This window comes from Thermothelomyces thermophilus, chromosome 1 (assembly GCF_000226095.1).
Source record: "Thermothelomyces thermophilus ATCC 42464 chromosome 1, complete sequence".
NCBI lineage: Eukaryota > Fungi > Ascomycota > Sordariomycetes > Sordariales > Chaetomiaceae > Thermothelomyces > Thermothelomyces thermophilus.
Genome location: NC_016472.1, coordinates 2,863,455 through 2,877,984, shown reverse-complemented (window position 1 = coordinate 2,877,984; position 14,530 = coordinate 2,863,455). Strand labels below are relative to the sequence as shown.

At 34.6% G+C, this 14,530-nt stretch overlaps 2 protein-coding genes across 2 annotated transcripts; one reads left to right on the top strand and one right to left on the bottom strand.

Annotated features, from left to right (window-relative positions):
• Positions 1–2,336: 2,336 nt before the first annotated feature.
• Positions 2,337–12,807, bottom strand: MYCTH_2122648 (uncharacterized protein; the record flags this gene model as incomplete). The annotated part of the gene is made up of 3 exons (XM_003658977.1): positions 2,337–2,366; positions 12,327–12,359; positions 12,526–12,807. 3 exons carry the CDS (start codon positions 12,805–12,807, stop codon positions 2,337–2,339), a joined length of 345 nt encoding a protein of 114 aa, XP_003659025.1.
• A 1,043-nt stretch (positions 12,808–13,850) lies between these two features.
• MYCTH_91278 (uncharacterized protein) lies at positions 13,851–14,530 on the top strand (the record flags this gene model as incomplete). The annotated part of the gene is made up of 2 exons (XM_003658976.1): positions 13,851–14,000; positions 14,105–14,530. The coding sequence occupies 2 exons, from the start codon at positions 13,851–13,853 to the stop codon at positions 14,528–14,530; spliced, it is 576 nt and encodes a 191-aa protein (XP_003659024.1).

Genomic DNA, 14,530 nt, shown 5'->3' with positions numbered 1-14,530 from the left:
ATTTATTAAACGAATAAGCCAAGACGGTATTAAGGTTATAGTAGCTTAGAATCCCTACCGATCCCCAACCGACCCTAGTAAGAGATTAATATAGATATAATTATAGGTTTTCCTATAATAAATTTCTAAGTAGAAGAAAAGAATATAGTACTTATAGTTATAGACTATTATATTAAGAAAAACCGATTCTTCGCCATTAACTTAAACATTATAAGTTAGTAGCTTGCTAAGCTAGTTTATAAGGAGATCAAACTTAAATATAGTATATTAGAGGGCTATATAAGTGATTATAGCTCTATATTTACCTTATAATTTTAGGTAGATCTCTACTACCTAAACTATATTAATAGAGGGCTTTTTATAGCATTTTACCCCTAAACTGATAGCTAAACTAAGTAAAGTAACTAAACACTTATATAATACCTTTACTATTTTACTATAGCAAACCCTATAATTTAGGTATAAATCTTCCCAGAAGTAGAGTTTATATATAATAATATTATTAATATAATCACTAGACTACCCCCTTTTTAAGCATTAATAGGCTATAACCTTACGATTTTATTATAAATTAAGGACGATTCGCTAAAAGGGAGGTACTACCCCAATATAGTAGAACAAATCGGAAAATTATAAGTATTATAAAAATAACTAGAAGTATATTAGAAGGAAGCTATCCAAAATTATAAAATTTATTATAATTAAAAGCATTAAGAAAGAGTATTTAGAAAGGGCAACTTTATCTTACTCTTAACCTAGAATCTTAAGTTAAAGATACCAAAAAAATTAACCCCTAAATTTATTAGCCTATTTTAAGTACTCGACCTAGTCAGTTTACTAGTATATTAGCTAGTATTACCTATATGGTATACCTAGCTATATAATATCTTCTCTATTCCTCTACTTAAACTATAATACCTATATAGCCGAAATAAGGTAAAACAAATACTAATACCAAAGCTTAAAGATAATAAAGAATAGGAGGTTAAGGAAGTTTTAGTAAAGTAAGCTAACGGTAGAACCTATTAGTTCCTAGTAAAATAGAAGGGATAGCCCTCTAAATTTAACTAGTAGGTAGACGAAGAAGACATCACTAATATATAAGGTAAAGTATATAAGTTTAGGGAGCACGCTATAACCACAGAGCGCCTATAATATAGTACGGAAAAGCACGAGAAGAGGCTAAGAAAAGGGCGCCTGCGAAAAACGCTTAGATATATATCCTAAGGGAAAGTATACTAGGTAGGGTAGCGTATTATTATAGCAATACGCCCCGAGATTATAATCGAAACATTATAGAAAAGGCCTAGGGAAGGGCGCCCTAAGAAGGGCCCTAAGCTATATTATAGAGAACTATATATTAAATCGACATTACGCCAAAACTATAGTAAAGAAGGCCTTACTAGAGGTACCAAAATCGGTAAAAAAAAAAACATTTATATTATAGCACTATAAACTAGCAGAGCGAATCTATAATACTAATTTAGGGCCGAAGGGGTATCTACTTTATATAATTAAAAAAAATGAGAATAAGATAAAATTTTACTACCCTAAAAACCCTATTAAAAGCTACTATAAGAGACAAACTCTAAGTCTACTATATATTTACCTAAGAATTAGGCTACCTTGCCCTTACTACCTAGGGCTCCTACTATAAGCGTACCTAGTTTAGTGATAAACTTATATTTAGCTATCTACTAAGCGATATAACCCTTATTAACAGGCTCTAGGCAAGGTAATGGCAAATACTACTAGATTATAGAATTATATAGTACCTATACTATATTAATAAATAATTAGATAGATTAAAATATAACTAAACACACTATACTAACGTTAAACTTAAGCTATAGATTAGTAACTATAATTATATACTTATAATCGGTTACAAACTTATCATATACTAGCTATTATTTCTATAAATATATTAGTATCCATGCTAAATTGTAAGCGAAAACGAATAGGTTCCTATAGAAGTAATCTTTTTATTACCATTATCGATAAAGCCTATATTAGACTAGTAGTATTTCTTAACTACCTCAAAAGTAACGGCCGTATCGTTCATAAGCGTAGTAATATAATAGTAATAACGCTTACTAAACGTAAGTAAGTCCTCAAAGTCGGCTATATCTAGCTTTAAGGCTAAAATAACCTTATAGGTAGACCAAATAATAATTATAAGGTTAACTATATCGCTAGTTATAGCACTAGTAGCCTAAATAATCATTAATACCTAGGGAATCGCCCCCGAAACATATACTTACTAGTAGGCAGCTTGTCTAGTAGCCTTAATAGCACCGAAAATACTTAAATAAGCTAGTAATAAGAAACGTATACTAAATGTCAAAGGGAACCTCGTCATTCGCCTTAATATCTTTAATAGCACTACGTAAGCACCGTATATACGGTAGCAAGTCGGCCGTACTAAGCTACTAAATCTCTATAGTATTACTATAGATATAAGAATAAAGATTTGAAAATTGAAAAATTGGATTACAGGCAGCCGAAGAGCAAACGATATAAGGAAGATAAGATTAAAGATTAAAAGGAAATCGAGAGCGAAGAGCGGCCCTCTAAGAGAGTTAAATATTATTTCTATCGCTATAGCGGAGACCTTCTTAGCGCTATGGTAACTACTAGATATATTTATAATAAAGCGAATCTTTAGATGAAAACACTTGAATGGTAACTATAATAATAGTGATATATATACGAAAACAAAGGTATCTAATACCTACCTATTTTATATATAATTATAAACAAAGCTATAATAATAAAGCGCTAAAATAATAATAACCTACTACTATAGAATAGGTATCTAGGATAAAGCTATTTTAATAGAGCCTATAGGCTTATAGATAGGCCTATTAAGGGGGAGAGTAAGTTATTATAAATGTAAGCTAATTTACGCCTATAGCTAGGCTATAGTGGCTAGAGGGCTTATACTAGGGTACTAATAGGTATAACACTATTATAATGGGTATAATTAGAGTATAGCCGGGAAAAGGGGATAGCTAATCTATAGTATAAGATATACCTATCAGCCTATAGATCTAAAAGAGAGGTTTTCCTCCCTAAGGATTAGTCTATATAACCATAATTTAAGTAGGATATAAATAGGTAGCCTGCTAGCCCTAGAATAATTGACTTTCCTAGCCCCTGTAATCAGTGCGAACTTGCTTAGAAAGGCCTTTATAATAGTGCTACCTCTCTAGATAACTAGCCTAATGGCAGGCCGCCTTAATAGTAAGAGAGGCTATAGTACTTAAAAGGCTATTTATAGATATTAATCTTAAGCTTAGAGAACCCTAGAACATCTATTATAATGATTAGTAAACGATAAGACTAGTGATAGCTAAGAACGAATATATTAATACTTGTCTATAGCATATAGATATCTATGATATATAGTTATATTAGGAAGTAGCGAAAGGAACGTTTAAAGCTATATATCCACTAACTAGTTAGATACTAATAGATAGGCTTACTAAATGACTTAGCCGATAAGCCTTCGAACGTTAAAGGGCTCTCCTTAATCTTTAAGATATTAATTATAAGCTTATATAACTAGGAGGTGGAAAATAAGTTAAATTTACTAAATAAATGTTAGGGCGACCTGCTATTAGGCTAGTTATCTAGAGAGGTAGCACTATTATAAAGGCCTTTCTAAGTAAGTTCGTACTAATTATGAGGGCTAGGAGAGTTAATTATTCTAGGGCCGGTAGGCTGCCTATTTATATCCTACTCGAATCATAGTTATATAGACTAATCCTTAAGAAAGAAAACCTCCCTTTTAGATCCATAAGCTAATAGGTACATCTTATACTATAGATTAGCTATCCTCTTTTCCTAGCCATACCCTAATTATACCTATTATAGTAAGGTTATACCTATTAGTGCCCTAGTATAAGCCCTCTAGCCACTATAGCCTAGCAATAGATATAAGTTAGCTTACATTTGTAATAACTTACTCTCCCCCTTAGCAAGCCTATCTATAGGCCTATAGGCTCTATTAGAATAGCTTTATCCTAGATGCCTATTCTATAGTAGTAGATCGCTATTATTTTAGCACTTTATTATTATAGCTTTATTTGCGATTATACGTAAAATAGGTAGGTACTAGGCACCTTTATTTTCGTATATATATTACTATTATTATAGTTATCATTCGAGTGTTTTCGTCTAAAGATTCGCTTTATTATAAACATGTCTAATGGTTACTATAGCGCTAGGAAGGTCTCCGCTATAGCAATGGAAATAATATTTAACTCTCTTAGAGAGCCGCTCTTCGCTCTCGATTTCCTTTCAATCTTTAACCTTATCTTTCTTATATCGTTCGCTCTTCGGCCGCCTATAATCCAATTTTTCAATTTTCAAATCTTTATTCTTACGTCCGTAGTAATACTATAGAGATTTAGTAGCTTAGTACGGCCGACTTGCTACTATATATATAGTACTTATATAGCACTATTAAAGATGTTAAGGCGAATGACGAGGTTCCCTTTGACGTTTAATATACGTTTCCTACTACTAGCTCGTTTAAGTGTTTTCGGTGCTACTAGGACTACTAGACGAGCTATTTACTAGTAAGTATATATTTTAGGGGCGATTCCCTAGGTATTAATAATTATTTAGGCTGTTAATGCTATAACTGGTAATATAGTCGACCTTATAATTATTATTTAGTTTGCCTATAAGGTTATTTTAGCCCTAAAGCCGGATATAGCTAACTCTGAGGACTTGCTTATACTTAGCAAGCGCCGTTACTACTATATTACTACGCTTATAAATAATACGGCCGTCACTTTCGAGGTAGTCGAGAAACATTACTAGTCTAATATAGGCCTTATTAATAATAGTAATGAGAAGATCACTTTTATAGAAACCTATTCGTTTTTGCTTACAATTTAGCGTGAATATTAATATATTTATGGGAGTAATAGCTAATATATAGTAAGTTTATAACCGATTATAAGTATATAATTATAGCTATTAACCTATAGCTTAAGTTTAATACTAGTATAGTATATTTAGTCGCATTTTAGTCTATTTAATTATTTACTAATATGATATAGATACTATATAATCTCATAATCTAATAGCATTTGCTATTACCTTGCCTAGAGCCTATTAATAAGGGTCATATTACTTAGTAGATAGCTAAGTATAAGTTTATTACTAAACTAGGCACGCTTATAGTAAAAGCCTTAGGTAGTAAGGGCAAGGTAGCCCGATTCTTAGGTAAATATATAGTAGACTTGGAATTTATCTCCTATAATAGCTTTTAATAGGGTTTTTAAGGTAGTAGAATTTTATCTTATTTTTATTTTTTTTAATTATATAGAGTGGATACTCCTTTGGCTCTAAATCGGTATTATAGATTCGCTTTACTAGTTTATAGAGCTATAATACAAATGTTTTTTTTTTTACTAATTTTAGTACCTCTAGCAAGGCCTTCTTTACTATAGTTTCGGCGTAATGTCAATTTAATATATAGTTCTCTACAATATAGCTTAGGGCCCCTCTTAGCGCGCCCTTCTCTGGGCCTTTTCTACGGTGTTTCGATTGCGGTCTCGGGGCGTATTACTATAGTAATATACTGCCCTACCTAGTGTACTTTCCCTTAGGATATATATCTAGGCGTTTTCCGCGGGCGCCCTCTTTCTAGCCTCTTCTTATACTTTTCTGTACTATATTATAGGCATTCTATAGTCGTAGTATACTCCCTAAACTTACGTACTTTACCCTATATATTAGTAATATCTTCTTTATCTACCTATTAGTTAAATTTAGAGGGCTATCCCCTTTACTTTACTAGGAATTAACGGGTTCTGCTATTAGCTTACTCTATTAAAACTTCCTTAACCTCCTATTCTTTATTATCCTCGAGCTCTAGTATCGGCATTTATTCTACCTTATTTTAGCTATATAGGTGCTATAGTTTAAGTAGAGAAATAGGGAAGATATTATATAACTAGGTATACCATATAGGTAACGCTAGCTGATATACTAGCGAACTAACTAGGTTAAGTACCTGAAATAGGCCGATAAATTCAAAGGTTAATTTTTTTAGTGTCTTTAACTTGGGATTCTAGGTTAAGAGTAGGATAAAGTCGCCCCTCTTAAATACCCTTTCCTAATACTTTTAGTTATAATAAATTTTATAATTTTAGATAGCTTCCTTCTAATATACTTCTAATTATTTTTATAATACTTGTAATTTTCCGATTCGTTTTATTATATTAAGGTAATACCTCCCTTTTAGCGAATCGTCCCTAATTTATAATAAAATTGTAAAGTTATAGCCTATTAATGCTCGAAAAGGGGGTAGTCCGGTAATTATATTAATAGCATTATTATATATAAACTCTACTTCTAGGAGGATTTATACTTAAATTATAGGGTTTACTATAGTAAAATAGTAAAGGTATTATATAAGTATTTAGTTACTCTACTTAGTTTAGCTATTAGTTTAAGGGTAAAATGCTATGGAAAGCCTTCTATTAATATAGTTTAGGTAGTAGAGATCTACCTAAAATTGTAAGGTAAATATAGAGCTATAATTACTTATATAGCCCTCTAATATACCATATTTAAGTTTGATCTCCTCATAAACTAGCTTAGTAAGCTACTAACTTGTAATATCTAAGTTAATAGTAAAGAATCGATTTATCTTAGTATAGCGGTCTACAATTATAAGTACTATATTCTTTTCTTCTACTTAGAAATTTACTATAGGAAAACCTATAATTATATCTATACTAATCTCTTACTAAGGTTAGTTAGGGATTAGTAGGGATTCTAAGCTACTATAACCTTAATACCATTTTAGTTTATTTGTTTAATAAACGTAATAGGTTTAGCACTAATGCCTAATATCTCTTACCAGGCCTTGCTAATTAAACTTTCTTTAAATAAGTTCACTAGTTCTTTTAGGGCCAAAGTGTCTGGCTCTAGTATTATTATAATATAACTAAAGGATTTCTTACCTTACAGTTTCTTCTATAGGAACGTAAAGCGCTCTTTTATAGAGTAGCTTACTACTATATCCTAAGGACTATAGTTCGGCTTCGCTAGTACTTCGTTAGCCTTTCATTATACCCTTTTCTAGGCCTTGCTTTACTCTTTAAGTTAAGGGGTCTAATCTTTAGAGCTCTAAAATATACTCTCTAAGTATTTACGACGGCTAGATAGTAGAAGCTAATTCTAGTCTTACTACCTCTTTAGCCTATCTTCGTAATATAATTAGCTTCCTTTCGAGGTATGCTTGTTCTATATTATATAATCCCTTTAGATTAACTTTTAACGATTAGATTCTAATTTAGTATTAAAAAGATTACGAAACTCTTCACGCTTCTTATGCCTTTTTATAGTTTGCTATCTTCCTTTAGATTATAGGTAACCATTCTTAGTTCTTAAGAGGATTATCTACTTTATAATCTAGTCCTCTTAAGGGGCTATCTATAAGGTTTTACTTCTTTAGCTAGTATTTAATAGTAAAATCGAAGCCTAAAAAATATATATACTATCTAGCTTAGCGACTATTAAATTAGGTTTATCTTATGAATCCTCATAAATTATCATAGTCCAAATGGACTATGATTTTATAAGGATTTCTTATTAAATAGTATTACTAGTATTTAAAGCTTTCTACAATTACTATTATTTCCTTATTAGGGGTACTATAGTAGTAGGCTAGTCCTAAGAATTTAGCTAACTAGAATATAATAGGATGTTTTCGAGAGTCCTCTACTTACTATAATAAGACGGCCCTTATTATAAATATAGAAGTATCCATTTCGATAGTCATTAGCTTTTCAGAATTAAAATACTAGAGAACTAGCACCGATTTAAAATGGTTTTTAATTTCTTAAAATGCCTTTTATTCTTTAAGGTTAAATTAGACTCCTACCGGTTTCTTCCCCTTTTCTAGCCCCTTTAGTAGACTTGTTAGAAGGTAGGCGATCCGTGAAAAATTGCGAATGAATTTCCGATAAAAATTAACAAATCTAAGAAATACCTAAATATTATAATAGGTCTAGGGTTCTAGCTATTTCTCTACTATTTTAATTTATACTAGGTCCATTATAATTCCTTACTAATTTACTATAAATCCAAGGAAGTTAACTTAGTCCTTATAAAATAAATATTTACTAGGTTTATAATATAGCTATATATTCTATAGTCGTTCGAAGACCTTCTAGATATATTTTATATATATTTTATGGTCTAATAAAAAAAATAAGATATTATCTAAATAAACTATATAAAATTTGTCAAGTAATCTACCTAATGCTTAATAAATATAATTCCAAAAAGTAGCTAATACATTTATTGAGCTAAATGATATAACTAAGTACTTAAATAATCTATAGTAAGTTCAAAAGGCGGTTTTCTACTTATCCCCTTCCTATACTTAAATCTAATAATAAGTATCTTTAATATTAAGCTTAGTAAAGAATTAAGTACTAGAAGTATAGTTAAGAATCTCCAAAATAAAGGGTAATAGATAGTAATTCTTTTAGATAATTATATTAAGTCCTTGGTAATGAATATGAAGACAAAGGCTTCTATCTTTTTTAGATATAAATAGGACTAGGCTAGCTACCAAACTCTTAAAAGGTTAAGTCCTTCCCTTAGTAAAGTTTTTATCTAAGTATTCCTATAGTATACCAAGTTCGTATTAGGATAAGGGGTAAATCGGTCTAACTAAAGGAGTCGTCCCTAGTTATGGATCGATCTTATAGTTAGTTACTTTAAACAAAAGAAGGATGCTTAAATTTAATATATCTATTACATTAGTAAAGTCTTATAGCTTAGGGGGAATTTCTTCTAAGTTTCCTAAGGGTTTCGGTTCTTCCTTATTAGGGAATAGATCTATAGGGATATCTAAAATAGTAGTTAATATAAAGACCTTAGCTCCCCTTTGGTAGTCCTTTTCCATTCTTTTAGAGTGCTAGAGTTAGGCTATCTTAGTTTCTAGTAGAAACTACTAGCGATTCTCTATTAGAAATAATAAGATAGTAAGATTACTAAGTATAGGTATTCCTAATAAGACTAGCAAGGTTTCGGCATTATAGCTAATAATAATATAAAGGTAATTATATTAATATATAATTCTATATTTATCGGTTAGTATAATTAATATCCAATATACCTTATAAGATGCTATAACCGTTTTATTAAACTATCGAATTATGAGTAAAATATAAGTAAGTTATTTTAATTAGTATTTCTAAATAAGATTAAAGTCTATAATATTTACTTCTATATAGGAATCTAGGTTTACTATCGTCGAAACTCCTTTATATATATTTATTATAATAGCTATATATATATATTCCCTTTTTAGGTTATCCCCTATAGCTATTCCTATAGTATTAAGATCCATTACAAGCGACTCCCATTTCCCTGATAAAAATAGCCTAAACCTTAGTAACTAGGGTATGAGCCCTATTAATAGAAAGCAACCTATACTATCTCTAGGTAATCTCTTATAAAATGTCCCTCCTTTCTATATTGGAAATATAAGCTATTACCTTATATCTTAAGAGTAGAGGTTAATATAAGGTTTAAAGCGCCTTATAAGGCTAATTATAGCTTTGTTATAAGTCTAGTTTAATAGTAAGATAATAATATATAGGAATATAATATATTAGGTATATAATGTAATTAATCGTAAGTTAGTAGTAAAAAGGGGGTAGTCTAATTATAATTTGGTCGCTAAAAGCTATACTAGATCCATAATACTAACTATACTATTCCTTCTTATATCTCTAAGTAGTAGATATAATAATAGTTAATATATTAAATAAGGAAAGGTAATAGCTTAATATAAAAGCTTAAAGCTTAAATTTTCTTATCCAAGTAAGGAAACTAAGCTTTAAAGAATTTAAGGTAATAGTAAAGATCTTATAAGGATTAACTATTTTATTAGTAAGCTAAATTTAAAGCCTTAGCTACTTAGGATACCTAATCTATAAGATTAATTATATAGGTATTTATCTATTCTTTAAATAGAGTCTAGGTACTTTCCAACTAATTATACTCTTTAGGTAATATATTCTAATAATAACTATATTAGTAGTTCTAAGGTTATTTATCCATATAATTAGGTATAAATAAGATATAATTCTATAATATCTTAAATTACTTAAGATCTCTTTAAAAAGTATATTATAAATCTTAAAGCTATTCTTACTATTACTAGTAGGTTATTATATTAGTAAACCAAATTAGATTAATAACCTTAATAGCCTTAAAGTAATATCCTAAATCATTAGAATCTAAGGATTCGATAGGTAATTAGAGCCGTTTTAAGACCTTTATATAGTCTAATAGTCTTAGCTTCTCTAATAAGAATTTTTCTTAGTCTTATAGTTACTATAGCCTTTCTAGCTTCTTAACCCGGCCTTCTAGATTCCAGATAAGCTCTTCACGATCAGGGCCTTACATTAAAGGCTCTAAATCGGAGAGTATTAGAACGTAAAGAGGGGGTTTAGAATGGTTTCGCGGCCGATACTAGGCCGAAAGAGTCTCGCTTAGGCTCGAGGGTTTGTCCTCCCGTTCTATAGGCGTTAAACGGCTAAATGACAGTACTATCTCAATTAATAAAGGGTAAGAAGGATTAGAAACTGTTAAGGCGGCCTACCGTTAGGCTAGTTATCTAGAGAGGTAGTACTATTATAAAGGCCTTTCTAAGTAAGTTTGTACTAATTATAGGGGCTAGGAGAGTTAATTGTTCTAGGGCTAGTAGGCTGCTTATTTATATCCTACTCGAATTGTAGTTATATAGATTGATCCTTAGGGAGGAAAACCTCCCTTTTGGATCCATAGGCTAATAGGTATATCTTATATTACGGATTAGCTATCCCCTTTTCCTAGCTATACCTTAATTATACCTATTATAGTAAGGTTATACCTATTAGTGTCCTAGTATAGGCCCTTTAGCTGCTATAGCCTAGCTATAGGTACGAGTTAGCTTATGTTCATAATAATAAAATATTACCTAATACTCCTTATCTATTATCATTAGCTATTATTAGGATTAATAGCCTTGCCTTTGCCTTTATCCTAGCTAGGTAACGATATAGCGCCTAATATATTATTAGATATGCTAATATAAGCATTATAAGCTTCCTTAATCTTACCTAACTAGTAAAAGATATTATATATAGAGTAGGTAATCTTTATAAAATATATAAGTTTAGCCTTATCGAGCTTATACTCCTCTATATTATCTATACTAATGTGTTTTAGGTTACTCTAAAGAACTATATATAACTTCTTAAGATCTTATATATAACTATTAGCGATTTACCCATATATTGGGGGTAGAGGTTTAGGATCTAAGGACTTATAGAAGCCTTAGCTCTATCTAATAGAGCCTTTATCGAATCCTTTACTAACCTAATATAAGAAGTAAGATTACCGTTATAGTCAGTATAAGTATCACGAGAGCTATTAGATATATAGGCAATTAACGTATATATCCTTATACTTATAAGAACTATAGGTACAATAGTAGTAGTAAGAGCTAGCGCTAGAATGATTACGACATTTGTTAAAAGAGCGTCCTACTAGAGCTAATCATATACATATTCTATAGGGCACCTTACAAAGCTTACTAGCTTCGATATCACTATACTTAGTTAGCTCAAACGATCCTAACACAACAGGCAAGGCACTAGAAGGAACACTTACAATGTAGAAGCTTTAGCACACTTACGCTTTCGAGGTGTTATAGGAGTAGGAGTCGACCTACTAGCGGTAGCAGTGTTCGCGACAGGCGTACCTAACAAGTCATCCGTTGATTCAAACGTAAGAGGCGTTATCCTGTTATTATTACTACGATTAAAACTAATAATACTATCGCTACTACGACTATAATGGCTATATTTAATCTATAGCTTCAAAGGAATCGCTCTACTATACTCGACTCTTTCAGACTTCCGAATGCGGAAGGCAGGCCCCTAAAGGAGCTATCAAGGTAAGAGTGACAAAGGACATAACACTAAGAATAGTATTACTATAAAGCGTAGTTAAACGACTATTACCTTTAACTAGGGGGTGTATTAGAAGCTGTGGAGCTTCTAAGAGTATTAGCTATACATTTGCCACAGCTGTATGAGGCTGTTTAACGCTTTGGCCAGTCACTTTGTCTATAAATATTAGTCGTTTTGTCTCCTTTGTAGATAGTTTAATAAGGCACTGTCTCCTTCGTATAGCCACCCCCTGTAGACTGCTTTTAACGCTCCCGAAGCTCCCACTGCGTTCGGCACATCGTATTGTCATTTCCTTGAGCCCCTAAAGGGCCACGATCTCACGGCGGCGGCGAACGTGGTGATGTATTGTTCAGGCTGTGCTTACGGCGATTAGTGATTCGAGGACGCTGCTTAACCAGATTTCCGCTGGAACGGAGACGAAGACTTGGGAGCATCCGACTATACCCAGTGCCGAAATAGCCGGCACGGGTACGGTTACGGGCCGATACTGTGGGAAGGACCCCGGGCCCCACGTGCTCACCAGCGCCGAGGTTCTCCCCGCGGTAGGCAGTGACCACTCGCTGTTGGATGGGGGTGTCGTTGGCCCCCAGGCAGCGAACGAGCGGCCGTTGAGAGCTGTAGGGGGCGAACTGACTGGAGCAACCCCCCGTTGCTTCCGTATGTGCAGCTTCGACGAGTAGCTTGGCACTTCCCGCCTTAGAACCCCCCTTCGGGCGGCAAAGCCGGCGCTGCCAGAAGGGTCGGGACCTTGCGGCTGCCGCATAGGTGGGATGGGTCGTCCCTTGAGGTTACTTGTGCGCATTTTGATATCCTTACTGAATTGAGCGCCTTCAAGCTTGAAAGGGGAAAATAATACTGAAAATGAATGTAGCGGCAAGGGCGGTATTTGACTTTGCGTCTTTCCGTCTTGAATATCGAAAGCTTTCAGTTGGACAGGTTATTTAAATACCTTAGGTTTCGTGGACCAGGCTTTTTATATTTGCGTCCTCGAGTCTAGCTCACATGCTGGATTGCAAAGCAGACCTAACGTACATGATTTTCATAGCTATTAGCACGCTTATGTGGAGTGGATGTGTTAAAACTGTAAAGTTATCCTGCCTAAGGCCAGGTTGCGTCGTAAAGGTTTCGAACTCCGAGCACTGCAGGGGCACCGCAGGACCTGGCGAGGTTTGGAGAACCGGCGGCAAATTCTCACCAGATGAAGTATAAGTTGCAGCTGGAACACTCCGGTATGCGTGAGCAGATCTTGGGGGAATCGCGCTCATTTTCTGCTTTCTAAGCTCAGCGTCAAGGGCTAACCAAGAATGTCCGGGAAAGAAAAGTGCCGTGAAGAGCAAGCAAGAAGCGACGTGGCCCCTTCTGGCCAAAGCAAAACTTCAACTTAATCTTCTGATGATGATGAAGATTTGGTAGTGCAGTGTTGGCCGCAAATCAGGGGCCACATTGGTGTGAGGGTACCTTAGGTATCAGACCGGCAACTCGTTCTGGTTCCTTGGATGTTGTCTTTTCGGTAGCCAAATCCCCAAGACTGCACCTGCCCAAATGGCCTCCATCCAGCAGCAGGATGCATGGAGCCTGCGCATCGGCCACGCTCTCTAGGGTAAGAATTCGTCAAGTGCAGAGAACGGCAGCATTAGGCCAGTTAACCCAAACACAACCTCCTCCGCTGCGAGGCCTCTCCCATCTCATCCAACTCTATCCTGCCTCCAGCCATTCCCGCTTTGCGAACCCTCAACAACGGACTTGCGCGGCGCGTCATCACGGGACAAATCTAACGAAACCCAGTTACATCTACTAATTAGTATATTTCATTACTGTTACATTCCCTAGCAGCGTTTCCAAAAAATGTCCGCCAATCGTGACGACAAGTTCTCTCTTCCGCTTTCTGGCCCCGTCATCGACCATACAGGACCAGTCCAAATCGGCGAATGGTCGGACGTTGAGGCTTCAGGAAAACCTATGGAGATTGACTCCTGCATTGAGGATACGCCGGACGTGCCTCCGCAAGAGCTGCACACACAACACCCACAAAGTTGCTCGCCGCGGCTAAAAGCTCCAACATTAGGACAGGCAAGGGTGAGTGAGTATGATGGGTGTAGGTTAGGTATTTTGAATGGGAGGTTCGGTTAATACCGGTCTGGACACAGTGGTTGGATGCACGCGAAAAGCGGCTCGAGTTCCAACGGTTCCGCATACGCGCTCTCCGGTTGCCGCTGCACCAGCGATACACACCACTTCTGCCGTCGCCGCTTCGGAACGTCGTTACGGTGTCGGACCTGCCAGAAAACGAGCTCTCTGATGCTGAAACCGTCGACGATCCGCGGTCTAATGGTACAGCGATGTCCGAGGCCGCCTCGTCGGCATCGGACGGTTCGATCAGCCCAGGGTTGAGTAGCAACGGGTCGGACGTTTCGGATGAGCTAGGATGGCAACGGAAAAATAAAATGGAGGCGAAGGGACCGGCGATAGACGATCGTTCGGTCACATCGGCGCCGACACCGTCACCGTCCCCGCCGCCACAATAG